Genomic DNA, 17,277 nt, shown 5'->3' on the forward strand with positions numbered 1-17,277 from the left:
CACATATCTGCCCACACCTTTCTCACACAGTGCTGACCAAGCACACTCTAAAGAGCCTGACCAGTACAGCTGGCTTCCATATCATTATGTTATCCCCTGTGCAATATCTCTCACAAACATAGACATAGTGTGTGTGTGTGTGTGTGTGTGCACATGCGAAAGTTTTATGCATGTGGAAAATATTATCACTCTCACTGAATCTGTCGGCACTGCTGTCTGTCTGGATCCATGTGTCGTATTTTATGACTCAGCTGGAGGGCCTTGTTAGCGCCTAGTTAGCACCCAGTTAGCGCCCGCTGCTAACCTACCCCACCTACCTCCCGTTTTTGGGGAACAAGCTCATTTGTAATCTGTACTGTTGTGGGACAGTAACCTGAGAAGAGAGCTAGCTAGGGACGTGAGAGCAGTGCCTGAACTCAGGTCATGGACTATGGACATACACTGCTTGTCGAACATCTCATTCCAAAATCATGGGCATTAACATGGAGTTGGTTCCCCCTTTGCTGCTATAACAGCCTCTTCTGGGAAGGCTTGCCAATCGATGTTGGAACATTGCTGTGGGGACTTGCTTCCGTTCAGCCACAAGAGCATTAGTGAGGTTGAGGAATGATGTTGGGTGATTAGGCCTGGCTCGAAGTCGGCGTTCAAATTCATTCCAAAGGTGTTCGATGGGGTTGAGATCAGGGCTCTGTGCAGGCCAGTCAAGTTCTTTGACACTGCTCTGGACAAACCATTCTGTATGGACCTAGTTTTGTGCACGGGGGCATAGTCATGCTGAAACAGGAAAGGGCCTTCTCTAAACTGTTGCCACAAAGTAAGAATCACAGACTCGTCTAGAATGTCATTGTATGCTGTAGCGAGAACAGAGAACAAGTTTCCACTGCTCCAGAGTTGAATGGCGGCGAGCTTTACACCACTCCAGCCGACGCTTGGCATTGTGCATGGTGATCTTAGACTAGTGTGCGGCTACTCGGCCATGGAGTGGTGTACTTTTGGCCATGTAGTGTATGTGATTGTGTCTCAGTGTAAACAAGGTATGACATGATTGTTCTCTTCTTAGTTGTGGTCAATTTGCAGTTAAAAAAATTATTATAATTATGTTCTGGCCCCACGACCATCCACCTTGACAAAAAGCACCCCACTGATGAATTTAGTTGCCTATCCCCTGTCTTAGGGCTTACCTTCCTGTACATCATGCAGTCCTGCAGCTGGGGGAGGTCCAGCAAGGGGTGGTAACAGCCCTCGGGTTGCCAGACAACCTCTCTCCAGTCACAGGTCCGGTTGTCGGCACAGCTGAGGCAAGGAACCACCCAACGACCTGGGTAGAGAAAAAGAGAGGGAAGGAAAGAAATGAAGAGAGAAGGACAGGCAATCAGACAACCAGAAGTGAATGAAGTGGTTAATTGTTCCTGCTCCAAAAAACACATCTATATTCATTAATAAACTATTTCCATTAACAAAATCTAGACAGACTTTTCACAACTCTCACACACTGTGAGAGTTATAATTCTTCACAGACACGTCACATTGCTCTCCCTGCTGACATTTATTCTCTGCCCTGCAGGGTAGGATATTGGATTTAATAGCTGAGTTTAACCTCTGACCTTTTGCACTTCAATCAGAGGGCAGAGTGTGTTGGCCGCTTAAATCAGCCTTGTACAGATACACACACAGCAGGGTTTCATATGGACATCTGGGCACGTGTGCATAACATTTCAGAGCCATGAGAATCATTTCTAAGTAGAACATTTCTGAGGATCCTGTAGTAAAATATTTTTTCTGACAGTAATTAATAAAGCCTTTCAGCTATGTAGGAAATGTAATCTATAAAAACAATGTGAAGTGATATCTTTGATGGGGGACAGACCTGGTACATCCCCAGAGATGCAGGGCCGAGTTGGGGCCTGGGGCTCGCCTGGAAAGAGTGGCCCAGGGAGTGGCTCCAAACCACAGGGCTGATCTGGTTGCACCACCAGGCCACAGTCCTGCGTAGACACAGGGTGAGAGAGAGAGATGAGATTATGAGGAATGGTCCATTGTACTGGGAGGCTGAGGGAACTCCATGTTGAGATGTTGTAGTCTGGTATCCATTCAGTGCTATTGTTGTGGTTTCCATTCAGTGCTATTGTTCTAGTATCCATTCAGTGCTATCGTTCTAGTATCCATTCAGTGCTATTGTTCTAGTATCCATTCAGTGCCATTATTCCAGTATCCATTCAGTGCTATTGTTGTGGTTTCCATTCAGTGCTATTGTTCTAGTATCCATTCAGTGCTATTGTTCTAGTTTCCGTTCAGTGCTATTGTTCTAGTATCCATTCAGTGCTATTGTTCTAGTATCCATTCAGTGCTATCGTTCTATTATCCATTCAGTGCTATTGTTCTAGTATCCATTCAGTGCTATTGTTCTAGTTTCCGTTCAGTGCTATTGTTCTAGTATCCATTCAGTGCTATTGTTCTAGTATCCATTCAGTGCTATTGTTCTATTATCCATTCAGTGCTATTGTTCTATTATCCATTCAGTGCTATTGTTCTAGTATCCATTCAGTGCTATTGTTCTAGTATCCATTCACTGCTATTGTTCTCGTATCCATTCAGTGGTATTGTTCTTGTATCCATTCAGTAGTATTGTTCTAGTATCCATTCAGTGCTATTGTTCTAGTATCCATTCACTGTTATTGTTCTAGTATCCATTCAGTGCTATTGTTCTAGTATCCATTCAGTGCTATTGTTCTAGTATCCATTCACTGCTATTGTTCTAGTATCCATTCAGTGCCATTGTTCTAGTATCCATTCAGTAGTATTGTTCTAGTATCCATTCAGTGCTATTGTTCTAGTATCCATGTTGTCACAATGAAACACAGTAACGCAAATGGAAGGTTGGGGTAGATTTATGACCATATTAATTCAACAATTCAACTCATCTGACCATTTATGCAACCATATAGACGATGGAAATCTCCATTGTCAAAGGCTTTCATAGCTGTAGTTGTGTACTGATAGGAATGATCATGTTTTCCCCTCTCTGTTTGAGTTATGGGAGGCAGTTACTGTAAAACCAGTCTCCGACCACTGAGTCATCCCTGTCTCAATTTTTATTTTATTTAACCCGTAATTACCAGGTAATGGTAATGACCTTTCTGCCATTACCTCACTCACTGTGTTTCCATCTCTCTTTGGGCGCTCTCTTTTCTCACAATCTTTCACTTCTTTACTCAGCTCATTTCTCTCCATCACTCCCTTCCTTCTCTCTTCCCTTCGGTATTAGAGAGCTTGGCGGTGGGCGCTGTGTCCATCTCCTTGAGGTTGGTGGTGGTGGGGGTTCAAATGGTTGGAGGTGAGGGGTCAGAGGTCAAACAAACCTAACCAGATGAACGACAGCGGCCGGGAAGCTATGTATCGCAGGGGCCCCCGTGGGAGCCGCCCGACCGTCTGGCCCTGAGTACAGAGACACCGCCAGGCCCCTCCTCTTATATCGGGCTTGCGACGCGACTGAACCTCACACACAAACATAGATGCCCCCCCCCACACACACACACTTACACCCATACACTTCCCCTTTCAAAAGGGCCATGAAGAAACTGAATCTCACACACACACACCCAACCTCCCTCTGAGGGTCTTCAGTTCACACGTCCACACCACATTCCCCACGGCTCCGGCGCAGCTCTCAACAAAGTGCCACAAGACAACTTAACAGGGATTTTCTTGTTCGTACCTGTGCACAGTGTACACGCCACAAACACAGAGGCCCTGGGGTCTGAGGGAGCCGCCTGGGGCCACAGCTCAACCGCCGTTATGGAGGAAACGCACCGCGGCCACCTTTCATCCTTCCCTCCATCCCTCTTCTTAAAACGGACCGGAGAGTCTCGCTGCCACGTAAAAAAGATCTGTATATACAGTATATATATTTTCTCTGCTCTTTCTCAATCTTTTTCCCTCTCTTTCTCTCAACGCATATAGACCAACATTTATCTGATGTCAAGTTCTCCCCCCCCCCTTAAAAATAATTCTCCAACAGGGAGCTTTAATAGCATCCCCCGACACCAGCCCTCAGTGAAAACCCCTGATTCATGGACCGTCAATTCTCAGCCAGGCTCCCCAATAGGACTCTCCTAACGTCACATTCGGTTAATAAAGTGCTGAAAACCAAGAGATGGTTTGTGGCCACCGAGGGATTAGAGAGCAGTACTTCAGAGGAGAATGTAGTGTGTGTGTGTGTGTGTGGGGGGGGGGTGACTTGGTTATAAGGGTCTGAGTCCAACACTACAGTAATCTGCATTGATCAAAGAGCTATGCTAACCAACCTCGATACAAGGGAGTGCTAATCCCCCCCACACACACACACACAGCTAATCCAACCGTGCTCTCCATTAGATCATAGCTGCTTGTCTCTGTGCCAAGTGGCCTTGTTAAGACACCACTACCTGCCTTTGTTGGAGCAGACACAAAGGCTGGTCAATCTACCGACTCCAATCCTCCAGGACCAAGAGGACCCTACTCATTAGAGAAGCCAGCTTAGTAGGAAGACAAGTAGGGGTTGAGATTGGAACAAAAAGTTAATTGGGGGAAAAAGGAATAACACACAAAATAATAAATATTTGGGGATATAATAAATATTTGGGGAATTATATGTCTCAAAAGGGTATCAAGCTTTTCCTGTCAATGCGTCAACAGTAGGGCAGGAATGCCAGCTGAATCTGGCAAGCAGGGAGGGAGTGTAACGGTTTTCTAGGTGTGAAGGAGAGTCGGACCAAAATGCAGCGTGTAGATTGCGATCCATGTTTATTAAACAAACGTAACACGAATCTATATTAAACACTACAAAACGTAACGAAAACCGAAACAGCCTAATACTGGTGCACATACACACAGAATAAGGACATCAAGACAGTAACAAACTCAAAGAATATGGCTGCCTAAATATGGTTCCCAATCAGAGACAACGATAAACACCTGCCTCTGATTGAGAACCACTCCAGACAGCCATAGACTTAACCAGAACACCCCACTAGCTACAATCCCAATACATACACACCACATACACAAACCCATGCCACACCCTGGCCTGACCAAATAAATAAAGATAAACACAAAATACTTCGACCAGGGCGTGACAGGGAGCTCGGATAACGCTCAGCTTGAGAAGTAGTAGCACAAGGTAAACACACCCAGGCATAGGAGTGTACAAACACACACTCCAAAAATCACTCCTCTGAAGATAGGCTCGGTCTAATCCTGAATAAAACAATACGACTGTATAAAACAATAAAGCTAGGGGAAATCTCTTTCACCTCAGTCTTCATGCCGGGTCTTCCAGTGCTTGTTGGCTGCTGTTGAGATGACAGGCCAATCCCTAGAAAGACTGCTGAGATACACTGTAAGTTCTGACAACGCAACAGAGCTCTGGAGTTCCTTCAGGGCAGTTATACTGTAAAGCCCTGGATTCCTCTCCTCAGAGAGTACATTTTATGGTTATAGGAGAGCTTCAGACTCCCAAAGAACACAGTGGAAATAAAATAAATCAACCAGTAAAAAGTGTTGTAAATATCATCATCGAAATACAATAGAAATACCAGCCTTGAGCAAAATAACTTGGGCTTTACCGGTTTCATTGATCCGTAAAGATCTTCAGAGTAAATGCAATACAGTATATATAATAATGAGAGAGACATTCCGAGGTAACAATTTATAATCTGCAACGTTATTAAAGCCCGTTTTAGGTGGTTGACACAACCTATTGTGACAGCTTGAACAGCCACCTTAAAAGCTGGAGTCCTTAATGGTGAAACCGCCACGTCCGTTTGTGATACTACAACAACAAAAGAAGTTACCGCAAAACAACCACCACTGTTTTTCCCCCTCTGACGTCGTCGCACACTATGTACTGCCATTTCTTTGTACCATGCTGCGCGACGCTCCTCAGTACGTCAACAAAAACAGTGACAACGGGTGTGGGGCGGCCTGTGACCCTATTTCTCCCTAATGCAGATTACATCTGAGGCCCTTTATGCTCATACCCTTATACGGATTGAAAATGACAGATTTGGGCACTGATAAGCGCCTAAATTGGAACGCAGTGGCTGTACAGTAACATGCTATAAATGACTTCAGACCTATGGGTTTTGACTGACAGCCCTTCTGAACTTGAGCACAGCGCGCGACAAGAGGTTCCCCCCATCCCTCCTGCTAATTGGGCAAAATGTTGTCTTCTGAGTGAGGGAAATGCTGTAAATTAAGAGGACTCATTGTATTTTGAAAGACGTTGAGGATTATAATAAATACCGATTTAATGTCATACTAGCAAGCCAAACACCTGTGAGTCCAAATGTGCACTTCACATTTCCATATCATAAAACTAACATTGAACGTGTTTATGACCACGACGAGATGACCTGACGTCATACCCTGGGTTGTCCCGAATGCAACCATGACAAAATTACGATCTGTTTCTCTGAATTGACCTCAGAAAGCTTCGTCATTTATAATTTAGCTAGTCATATTAGCACCAGAACAAGCTTTCAAACGATGCCCACCTGACCCAGTTAGAGATTTAAAAAAATGGGCCGTTTTTAGATTGCGTATACAACAACAGTAATTGTGTGATGGAGGGGATGCAGGGCAGTGTTCCAAACGAAACAACTACAAGTGTGCTTGCTCTAGTTCCTCAAAGGCACGGCTAGGAGAGATTTTTAAAAAAGAAGCACCTTATAGTTAAAGACTCTTCTTTGAGATAAAAGTGTATTGAAATTACATAGGAAGAGGTGTGTCCACGTTGAAGAGGTGTGTCCACTTGGAGACACCAGTTAGTCCTCTCACTCAAACCCATGTCATTTTTTTTGTCTTACGTTGCATCTACCCCACGTTACTGAATGTATCCAGAGTGTTTTCCGATTTCGTTAATCAATACATGTGTCCAAAGTACAGTAAATGTAAAATGCACATACAATCAACAGTGAAATGTTTGGATTCAGTCTTGGTGAACTGTTGTGTCCTCAATGTTGGTCTAATCACTTTCCCATAACCTCAAACCTGATCCCTTTCAATTGCTACCATGGTTAGGCATATGCTTTTCATATTTCTCCTGTAAGAAACATTTCCATGTAGGCCTATCCATATAGGCCAATTCCCACGAGTGTAAAGGGTTAAAGAGCATTTCATATAATCTGTCATCAATAGGATTTGATCAGATGCTATTAGGTTGTAATCCTATCTGTCACGCTTGGGGATAAACCCTTGATTTTCCATAGGTCTTTCTGGGCTCCCCACCATATCCCAACAACAGAAGGAAAACACTAAACGGCCACGTACACGTAGACAAGTATTCTCTGGCAGACTAGTTGTTTTCTTGCCCTAAAAACTGCACAACATCCATTTTTGTCAAATCGTGTGTATTGTATTGGCTTTTGTTATTCGTTTCTAGTGAGAGAGGGGAAAAGAACGAAAGGGTAGAGTATTTTCTGGCTGCTAGAATACTGTTTTCACTTCTACCCGAGTTGAAGTATATACGCCATGTATTTCACAAATGTCGACATGTTAACAAGACTGCTGCCTGCGATCTGAGGAAATGTTATTTTAGTTCTTGTGGGAAAATTACATTTTACTCTCCGGTGTGGGAATGAATGGGAGGAGGGAGTTAGGGAGGACGAATGAAAGAGTGGAATATTCAACCCATTAGAGAATGACACACACACACACACATCCCTGTAATACGTACTACTTCCCTAAGCATGCATCTGATCAAACCAGCCTCTCTGATGCACCGTAGCCCTCACAAACCATTGGCTGTCCAATCAAAATGAATCACTGGTCACTATGTAACTGTTGAACACGGACATGGTCTTGAAGACATAAACAACCCTTGTTAGAGTGACATTGATTAGACCATAGGGATAGACCATAAACCATGGAATGGGTTCCCCTTCAGTCATTACATCACCAAGTCATTATTGCAGACAGATACAGTGACCAAGAACCACACCACAGAATGTGGGAGGATGCAGGTTCCACTAGGTTCCCTCCAGGGCCCTGGGTGTTCATGTCTACCACGCTCTGAGCTTCCCAGATGTCTTCTGATCACACTCCCAGTGGTCCAAGCGGAAGAGTGGAATCCTACCACCAGTCACGCATGGAAGAGGACTATCAAAGAATTATGGGATGAATATAAACAAGTTTGTCATATCATGTGATTGTAATGACAGGGAAAATTGCTGTGGGACATGGTAGAGAAAAAGCCGGACTTCTGAGAAGTTTGTTGTGTGTACACCAGTCTCCAGCCACTCTAAACATCAAAGTAGAGCTTATAAAAATGTCTAGCAATATCCCAAAGGAGATACGGGATATTGCATGAATAGGGCTATACGATTAGGAGATCATCACACGCACACGCACAGCAGTATAACAGTCTTTCAGAATGCATATGGTCAGCCATCAGATAAGAGTTCCTTATTACACACAGAGGAAATGAGAAGAGTTCTGAACTGACAGCTCTAACGCTCAGACCTCTACCCCAGAACCACAGAGGAGCCGCCGCAACATGATACACACACACAAACACACATTTATTACCACACACACATCCTTATCAATCAGTGACCCTCTAACCCACATACATACGCGCACGCACACACACACACACACACACACACACACACACACACACACACACACACACACACACTTCTTAGGGGCAGAGTGTGTGTGTGTATCATGTTGCAGCGGCTCCTCTGGGCCTCAATGGGCTTTTCCTGCTTAATTAAAGGTTCAATAAAAAATACAAGCGAGTAATACCTGTACAATGCGTCACACTGGAATGTATGAACAAACATATACAACAAAATCATGATAGAAGACATCAAGACCTTTTGGTAGGAAGTCCCATGATGGCACTATGAAGTACATGAGACAGAGTCTCAAAAGGGGAAAGAAACCCAGCCAGATCCCTGAGAAAACAATGGTCAGCCAATCTGGAATGTGTCTGCCACACAGCGATATCCACACGGCCAAATGTTCAATCCCTTGCAGCTCACAAGGACTTTCCCAGCCTCTCAGCGAAGCCAGTGTAAGATATGTACACAGATTCCTACAAGTACAATCACAATTGCGCCAGAATTTTAATTCATGAAATTTCACGGGGGATAAAAAAATATGTTTCAATTCCATGCATTCTGTTTCTATGGGAAAACAATGACTTCCCCAACTAGGTTATTCATCTACATCCATTCCCAACTCTCAGCCTGAAAGTGCTCTGTTCATGGAGGAACTTGGAACCATCAGAGCCACCATTAGGAGACTTTACTACCAATCACATAATACATATAATGATGGTGTGGTCATCTCAAGTATGTTGTAACCATACATTCCTTCCTTCACATCCACAACCATGATGTAACCTGGCAACAGAGTGACCTCTGGAAACCGCAGGCTGAGATGACCAGTCCCTATGACCGTGTAAAGATCATCAGAGCATGAGTAGCTAAAGCTAATATGAGAGTTAGCCGCAAACACAAGCCCGTACTAAGTGAAATGGAGCCATGAGAGCGCTATAGATCCACTGCATTGAGGACCAGAACTGGAGAACCTGGGAAACGTACAACAAGAGTCCAGGCCAGGACTGAGTCATCCCAACCCAACCCCAGAGGTTCAACAAGGGTTTGTTTGTGTCCGGTATTCAACTTAAATCTGGTATTGTTGTCACGTTCTGTCCATCGTTCGTATGTGTTTTCCTTGTTTTAGTGTTGGTCAGGACGTGAGCTGGGTGGGCATTCTATGTTGTGTGTCTGGTTTGTCTATTTCTATGTTTGGCATGATATGGTTCTCAGTCAGAGGCAGGTGTTAGTCATTGTCTCTGATTGGGAACCATATTTAGGTAGCCTGTTTTGTGTTGGGTTTTGTGGGTGATTGTTCCTGTCTCTGTGTTTTGCACCAGATAGGGATGTTTTTGGTTTTCCACGTTTGTCTTGTAGTGTTCATGTTTATCCGTTTTTATTAAGCATGAGTCAATATAACCACGCTGCGTTTTGGTCCTCCTCTACTTCACCACAGGAAAACCCTTACAGAATCACCCACCAACCAAGGACCAAGCGGCGTGGTAACGGGCAACGGCAAAAGCAGCAGCAGGAGAAGGAACAGAGGCAGCAGCAACAGGAGCAGCAGCAGCAGCAGTGGGAGATGCTGTACTATTTGGATAAATGGACTTGGGAGGAGATCCTTGATGGAAAAGGACCCTGGGCAGAGCCATGGATGGAATTGGAGCTGTCGGCGAAGCAGAGTGCTGAGTCTGAGAGTGTGGAGGATGTATTGGACAGAGTAGAAAGAAAGCTGTTGGTTTGGCATAGTATGCACGGCATACCAGTGCCAGCACCACGCATCAGGCCTACAGTGCGTCCCGCCTGTCCAGCGCTGCCGGAGCCTTCCTCCTCTCCAGCGCAGCCAGAGTCTCCCGCCTGTCCGGCGCTGTCAGAGCTACCGCCCCTCATGCCAGAGGCGCCAGAGCCCCTCATTCCAGAGGCACCAGTGCTCCTCAGTCCAGCGCTACCAGAGCCTTTTTCTCCAGTCTGCCAAGCGCCGCCAGTGCCGCCAGTCTGCCCAGCGCCACCAGTGCCGCCCGTCTGCCCTGCGCCGTCTGAGCTACCAGTCTGCCCAGCGCCGCCAGTGCAGCCAGTCTGCCCAGCGCCGTCTGAGCTACCCGTCTGCCCAGCGCCGTCTGAGCTACCAGTCTGCCCAGCGCCGCCAGTCTGCCCAGCGCCGCCAGTACTGCCAGTCTGCCCAGTGCCGTCTGAGCTACCCGTCTGCCCAGTGCCGTCTGAGCTACCAGTCTGCCCAGAGCCGCCAGTCTGCCCAGCGCCGCCAGTGCCGCCAGTCTGCCAGGATCCGCCAGTCGGCCAGGATCCGCCAGTCGGCCAGGATCTGCCAGTCGGCCAGGATCCGCCAGTCGGCCAGGATCTGCCAGATCCGCCAGTCAGCCAGGATCCGCCAGTCGGCCAGGATCCGCCAGTCGGCCAGGATCCGCCAGTCGGCCAGGATCTGCCAGTCAGCCAGGATCAGTTAGATCCGCCATTCAGCCAGGATCCGCCAGAAGTGCCAGTCAGCCAGGATCTGCCCGATCCGCCAGTCTGCCAGGATCCGCCAGATCTGCCAGGATCCGCCAGATCTGCCAGTCGGCCAGGATCTGCCAGTCGGCCAGGATCTGCCAGTCGGCCAGGATCTGCCAGTCAGCCAGGATCAGTTAAATCCGCCAGTCTGCCAGGATCCGCCAGTCGGCCAGGATCCGCCAGTCGGCCAGGATCCGCCAGTCGGCCAGGATCAGTTAGATCCGCCATTCAGCCAGAATCCGCCAGAAGGGCCAGTCAGCCAGCATCTGCCCGATCTGCCAGTTGGCCAGGATCTGCCAGTCAGCCAGGATCCGCCAGTCTGCCAGGATCAGTTAGATCCGCCATTCAGCCAGGATCCGCCATTCAGCCAGGATCCGCCAGTGTGCCAGGATCCGCCAGAACTGCCAGTCTGCCAGGATCCACCAGTCAGCCAGGATCCACCAGTCGGCCAGGATCTGCCAGTCGGCCAGGATCTGCCAGTCGGCCAGGATCTGCCAGTCAGCCAGGATCCCCCAGGCGGCCAGGATCAGTTAGATCCGCCATTCAGCCAGGATCCGCCATTCAGCCAGGATCCGCCAGTGTGCCAGGATCCGCCAGAACTGCCAGTCTGCCAGGATCTCTGCCAGGATCCACCAGGATCTGCCAGCCCAGGATCTGCCAGTCAGCCAGGATCTGCCAGTCAGCCAGGATCTGCCAGTCAGCCAGGATCCGCCAGTCGGCCAGGATCTGCCAGTCAGCCAGGATCAGTTAGATCCGCCATTCAGCCAGGATCTGCCCGATCTGCCAGTCGGCCAGGATCCGCCAGTCTACCAGGATCCGCCAGTCTCCCAGGATCCGCCAGTCTCCCAGGATCCGCCAGTCTCCCAGGATCCGCCAGTCTCCCAGGATCCGCCAGTCTCCCAGGATCCGCCAGTCTCCCAGGATCCGCCAGTCTCCCAGGATCCGCCAGTCTGCCAGGATCCGCCAGTCTGCCAGGATCCGCCAGTCGGCCAGGATCCGCCAGTCAGCCAGGATCAGTTAGATCCGCCAGTCTGCCAGGATCCGCCAGTCTGCCAGGATCCGCCAGTCTGCCAGGATCCGCCAGTCAGCCAGGATCCGCCAGTCGTCCAGGATCCGCCAGAACTGCCAGTCGGCCAGGATCTGCCAATCGGCCAGGAATGCCAGTCAGCCAGGATCCGCCAGTCGGCCAGGATCTGCCAGTCGGCCAGGATCAGTTAGATCCGCCATTCAGCCAGGATCCGCCAGAAGTGCCAGTCAGCCAGGATCTGCCCGATCTGCCAGTCGGCCAGGATCTGCCAGTCAGCTAGGATCCGCCAGTCTGCCAGGATCTTCCAGATCTGCCAGTGATCCCCCATTCAGCCAGGATCCGCCAGTGTGCCAGGATCCGCCAGAACTGCCAGTCTGCCAGGATCCACCAGTCTGCCAGGATCCACCAGTCTGCCAGGATCCACCAGTCTGCCAGAACTGCCAGTCAGCGAGGATCTGCCAGTCAGCGAGGATCTGCCAGTCAGCCAGGATCTGCCAGTCTGCCAGGATCCGCCAGTCTGCCAGGATCCGCCAGAACTGCCAGTCGGCCAGGATCTGCCAGTCGGCCAGGATCCGCCAGTCGGCCAGGATCCGCCAGTCGGCCAGGATCTGCCAGTCAGCCAGGATCAGTTAGATCCGCCATTCAGCCAGGATCTGCCAGTCGGCCAGGATCTGCCAGTCGGCCAGGATCAGTTAGATCCGCCGTTCAGCCAGGATCCGCCAGTCTGCCAGGATCCACCAGTCAGCCAGGATCCGCCAGAAGTGCCAGTCGGCCAGGATATGCCAGTCGGCCAGGATCTGCCAGTCGGCCAGGATCAGTTAGATCCGCCGTTCAGCCAGGATCCGCCAGTCTGCCAGGATCCACCAGTCAGCCAGGATCCGCCAGAAGTGCCAGTCAGCCAGGATCTGCCAGATCCGCTAGTCAGCCAGGATCCGCCAGTCAGCCAGGATCTGCCAGTCAGCCAGGATCTGCCGGAACCACCAGCCAGCCAGGATCTGGTAGATCCATCAACCTGCCTGAGCTTCCTCTCACTCCCGAGCTTCCTCACACTCCCGAGCTTCCTCTCACTCCCGAGCTTCCTCTCACTCCCGAGCTTCCTCTCACTCCCGAGCTTCCCCTCACTCCCGAGCTTCCCCTCGGTCCCGAGCTTCCCCTTGGTCCCGAGCTACCTCAGTCCAGTGGGGCCCATTGTTAGGTTTCCTAGGCCAAGGTTAGCGTCGAGGGTCGCCACTCAAGGGACACTAAGGAGGTGGACTAAGACAATTATGGAGTGGGTTCCACGTCCAGCGCCAGAGCCGCCACCGCGGAGAGATGCCCATCCAGACCCTCCCCTATAGGTTTAGGTTGTGCGTTCGGAGTCCGCACCTTGGGGGGGGTTCTGTCACGTTCTGTCCATCATTCGTATGTGTTTTCCTTGTTTTAGTGTTGGTCAGGACGTGAGCTGGGTGGGCATTCTATGTTGTGTGTCTGGTTTGTCTATTTCTATGTTTGGCCTGATATGGTTCTCAATCAGAGGCAGGTGTTAGTCATTGTCTCTTATTGGGAACCATATTTAGGTAGCCTGTTTTGTGTTGGGTTTTGTGGGTGATTGTTCCTGTCTCTGTGTTTTGCACCAGATAGGGCTGTTTTTGGTTTTCCACGTTTATTGTCTTGTAGCGTTCATGTTAATCCGTTTTTATTAAACATGAGTCAATATAACCACGCTGCGTTTTGGTCCTCCTCTACTTCACCACAGGAAAACCCTGACAATTGTACTGGTTTTCTGGGACTCAGATCTGGCCAATGGAAGGTTAGGCAGCCCAGTTCTTATGGGCAGTCCATTGCGAGCTTTGTTGTTGTTAGGAGCGCGCAGAGAAAGACACAGAGAGACAAAGACGGGAACAGAGAGACATAGAAATCGAGTTGGAGAGACAGGAACAAAGGCACAGGGACAAAGACGGAGAGAAAGAGGACTAAAAGTGATTGAGAAGTCTTGGTAAGCCCAGAGTCTTAGTGAGCCAGTCAGTCAGTAGTAGACATCCCAAACTCAGAGAACGACGTCATCATGGCAGGAGAGCCAAAGTAACAGTGACTGGTGGATAATGGTACAGTTATTGCAACATGCACCCATAATTGGCCTGCCGCGACCACAAACGAGAGACGCAGGGGCAGGAATCACTTAAATGGAACCCCTGATTGGGAGCGAGCATAGAGCTGCATTTACTAGATCATACACCCCCTTTTCTCTTTTTAACAGAGCCCACTACTCATGCCAGAAGCCGGATAAAGTTCCAACCACATCTGTAAAGGTTTAATAGCAGTAGGATTCTGTTTTTACCGTTTCAAATCAAGGTTTACAGATCTGCACTTAACAGAGTCGGGAGTGTATATGGGAAATATTTCCTATAAGGTGGAGTTACTACACTGATTGAGTGATGATTAAAAGGTGGAAACAGAGACTTGTGGGCAATTGGAGGGAATATGCAGCAGTGTTATTCATATTTGGGTGATCCTCGGTGTGATTGCCAGGGCTATGCCTGCTGCTGAACAGTAATTCCACAGTCCACACCGTCACATTGGACATGCTTGGCATTACCATAGCAACGTGTAAAAGCAAAAGAGCAATGTTTACGCTTTGGTGAGAGGGAGGCTTTTCTTGGCACACGCAGGGCCTAAACACTCCAACACTGTCTAAGACCTCAGATATTCCTTTATAAGCAAACGTTCTGAAATGTGTACTGTTATTTTTTGTGATAGTAAATAGTATTTTGCAATATTTATTGATTTGTGTACATGCTAGATATTGGAGCTTGTGAATGTTCATAGTAACGAGAGCTACAGGTTTTGGCTAGTCAAAGTGAGACAATTCATTCGTAAGTTGTTGACTGGTTAAATTAGGTTGTCATGGGCTCCATTTTCATTGGGATAGAACACACACAGAAACAAATGCATACATTTCCTATAACCGATTTATGACATGGTTTATTGGGCCTTTGGAGGAACCGCCGAACCCCGCGCCTGCTGGACTCGGCTCCGGGGAGAAGGCGGTGGGGGGGGGCAAGGAGGAGAACAGTGGGTTCTGGCAGCGGAACGCCCACACATCCACCCTCTGATCAGAACAACAGTACACAACTCATTACCAGTTTACAATACCACCCAGAAACAATGCCTAATGAGGAGACAGACGCATACAGGAACATATGCAGAGGTGGGGCGGCAAGTAGCCTAGTGGTTAGAGGGTTGGACTAGTAACCGAAAGGTTGCAAGATCGAATCCCCGAGCTGACAAGGTAAAAATCTGTCGTTCTGCCCCTGAACAAGGCAGGTAACACACTGTTCCTAGGCCGTCATTGAAAGTAAGAATTTGTTCTTAACTGACTTGCCTAGTTAAATAAAGATACAAATATGCAGAGGTGTGTGTGCTCAGTGCGAATGAGAGAGACTGAGAGAGAGGCACACAGAATCCGAGAGAAACAAGGGGGGAGTCAGACGGAGAGAAAGAAAAAGAATGAGATGGATGCTGAACAAGAGGCTAAGGGAAGAGGGTATGTGAGAGTTATGTCAGCTAATGTACAAGCGACCTCTAGTACCACTGTATAATCAAACATCAAACTGCAAGGCCAAACCAAACACATAGCACAGCTGAAAAACCCATCCTGTGATAGCCTACTCTCTCTCTGTGTGTATGCCCACATTTGTGTGCGAACATACATGCATGTTAATACGCTTGTTAATATGCCTTAAAACTCAAGAGTGTTTTCCCATGTGATAATGTGCCTTAAACTGTACAAGTCACTCTCCCTGCCAACATAATCCACACATCTTAACATTATGGTTTCCCTCCACTATGAGCTGGCCTCACTTCTCCTCAGACGTCATTCCCATTTCCCCGTGCCAGGAACACTGCCAGGGACACCACCGGGAATAACAGCGATCCAGGAGTGACGCCATTAAGCCTAACTGCTCCTTCATGACCAGAGATCTGTCATGTCCTCATGACAACCATCCTCATTTAACTGTGTAACAGCATGGAGGCCCATGCATTGATCCAGAGGGGAAAAAGGGGAAAGAGAAATAGTGAGAGAGTGATGGAGCGAGAGAAAGAGCGTGAGAGGAACAGAGGGGTGAGAGAAGAGGGAAGACAGAGGGTTGTGTTTGTTCCTGGAGGATGACGTTAGGAAAGTTCCGGTTTCGGGAATCCTGTGGTTGTCAGGTAAGCGATATTCCCAAATCAGGATATTCCCTCATAGACAGGTGCTGTGAGAGATGGAGGAGCGGGAAATTAAGTCAGGACAGTGGAAATGTGGGCATTGCCAAGTTTACATAACTCTTGCTCTCTGGACCTCCATGTGCCCATAGTGTGTGTGTGTGTGTGTGTGTGTGTGTGTGTGTGTGTGTGTGTGTGTGTGTGTGTGTGTGTGTGTGTGTGTGTGTGTGTGTGTGTGTGTGTGTGTGTGTGTGTGTGTGTGTGTGTGTGTGTGTGGTAGTAGGTACAGTACCAGTCAAAGGTTTGGACACACCTACTCATTAGAGGGTTTTTCTTTATTTTTATATTTTCTACATTGTAGAATAATAGTGAACTCATCAAAACTATGAAATAACACATATGGAATAATATAGTAACCAAAAAAATAAACTATATTTTATATTTGAGATTCTTCAAAGTATTCACCCTTTGCCTTGATGACAGCTTGGCATTCTCTCAACCAGCTTCATGAGGTAGTCACCTGGAATGCATTTCAATTAACAGGTGTGCCTTCTTAAAAGTTCATTCGTGGAATTTCTTTCCTTCTTATTGTGTTTGAGCCAATCAGTTGTGTTGTGACAAGGTGGGGGGGGCGGGGTATACAGAAGATAGCCTGATTTGGTAAAAGACCAAGTCCATATTATGGAAAGAACAACTCAAATAAGCAAAGAGAAACGGAAGTCCGTTACTTTTAGACATGAACGTCAGTCAATCCGGAAAATTTCAAGAACTTCTCATGATTCTCATGAGGACCGCTACAGGAAAGGAAGACCCAGAGTTACCTCTGCTGCAGAGGATACATTCATTAGAGTTACCAGCCTCAGAAATTGCATCCCAAATAAATGCTTCAGAGTTCAAGTAACAGACACATCTCAACATCAACTTTTCAGAGGAGACCGTGTGAATCAGGCCATCATGGTCGAATTTCTGCAAAGA

The 17,277-nt window shown here is 48.0% G+C and overlaps 1 protein-coding gene across 2 annotated transcripts in view; it reads right to left on the bottom strand.

Annotated features, from left to right (window-relative positions):
- LOC118392380 (cadherin-like and PC-esterase domain-containing protein 1) overlaps positions 1-17,277 on the bottom strand; it is an 82,657-nt gene that overhangs the window by 6,695 nt on the left and 58,685 nt on the right. For both annotated transcript variants that reach the window (XM_052460226.1, XM_052460227.1), the window contains exons 15-16: positions 1,868-1,985; positions 1,182-1,318 (exon numbers count right to left, since the gene is read on the bottom strand). In XM_052460226.1, coding sequence (XP_052316186.1) covers positions 1,182-1,318; positions 1,868-1,985 — 255 coding nt within the window. The remainder of the gene's footprint in view (positions 1-1,181; positions 1,319-1,867; positions 1,986-17,277) is intronic.

This window comes from Oncorhynchus keta, chromosome 13 (genome assembly GCF_023373465.1).
Source record: "Oncorhynchus keta strain PuntledgeMale-10-30-2019 chromosome 13, Oket_V2, whole genome shotgun sequence".
NCBI classification, from domain to species: Eukaryota; Metazoa; Chordata; class Actinopteri; order Salmoniformes; family Salmonidae; genus Oncorhynchus; species Oncorhynchus keta.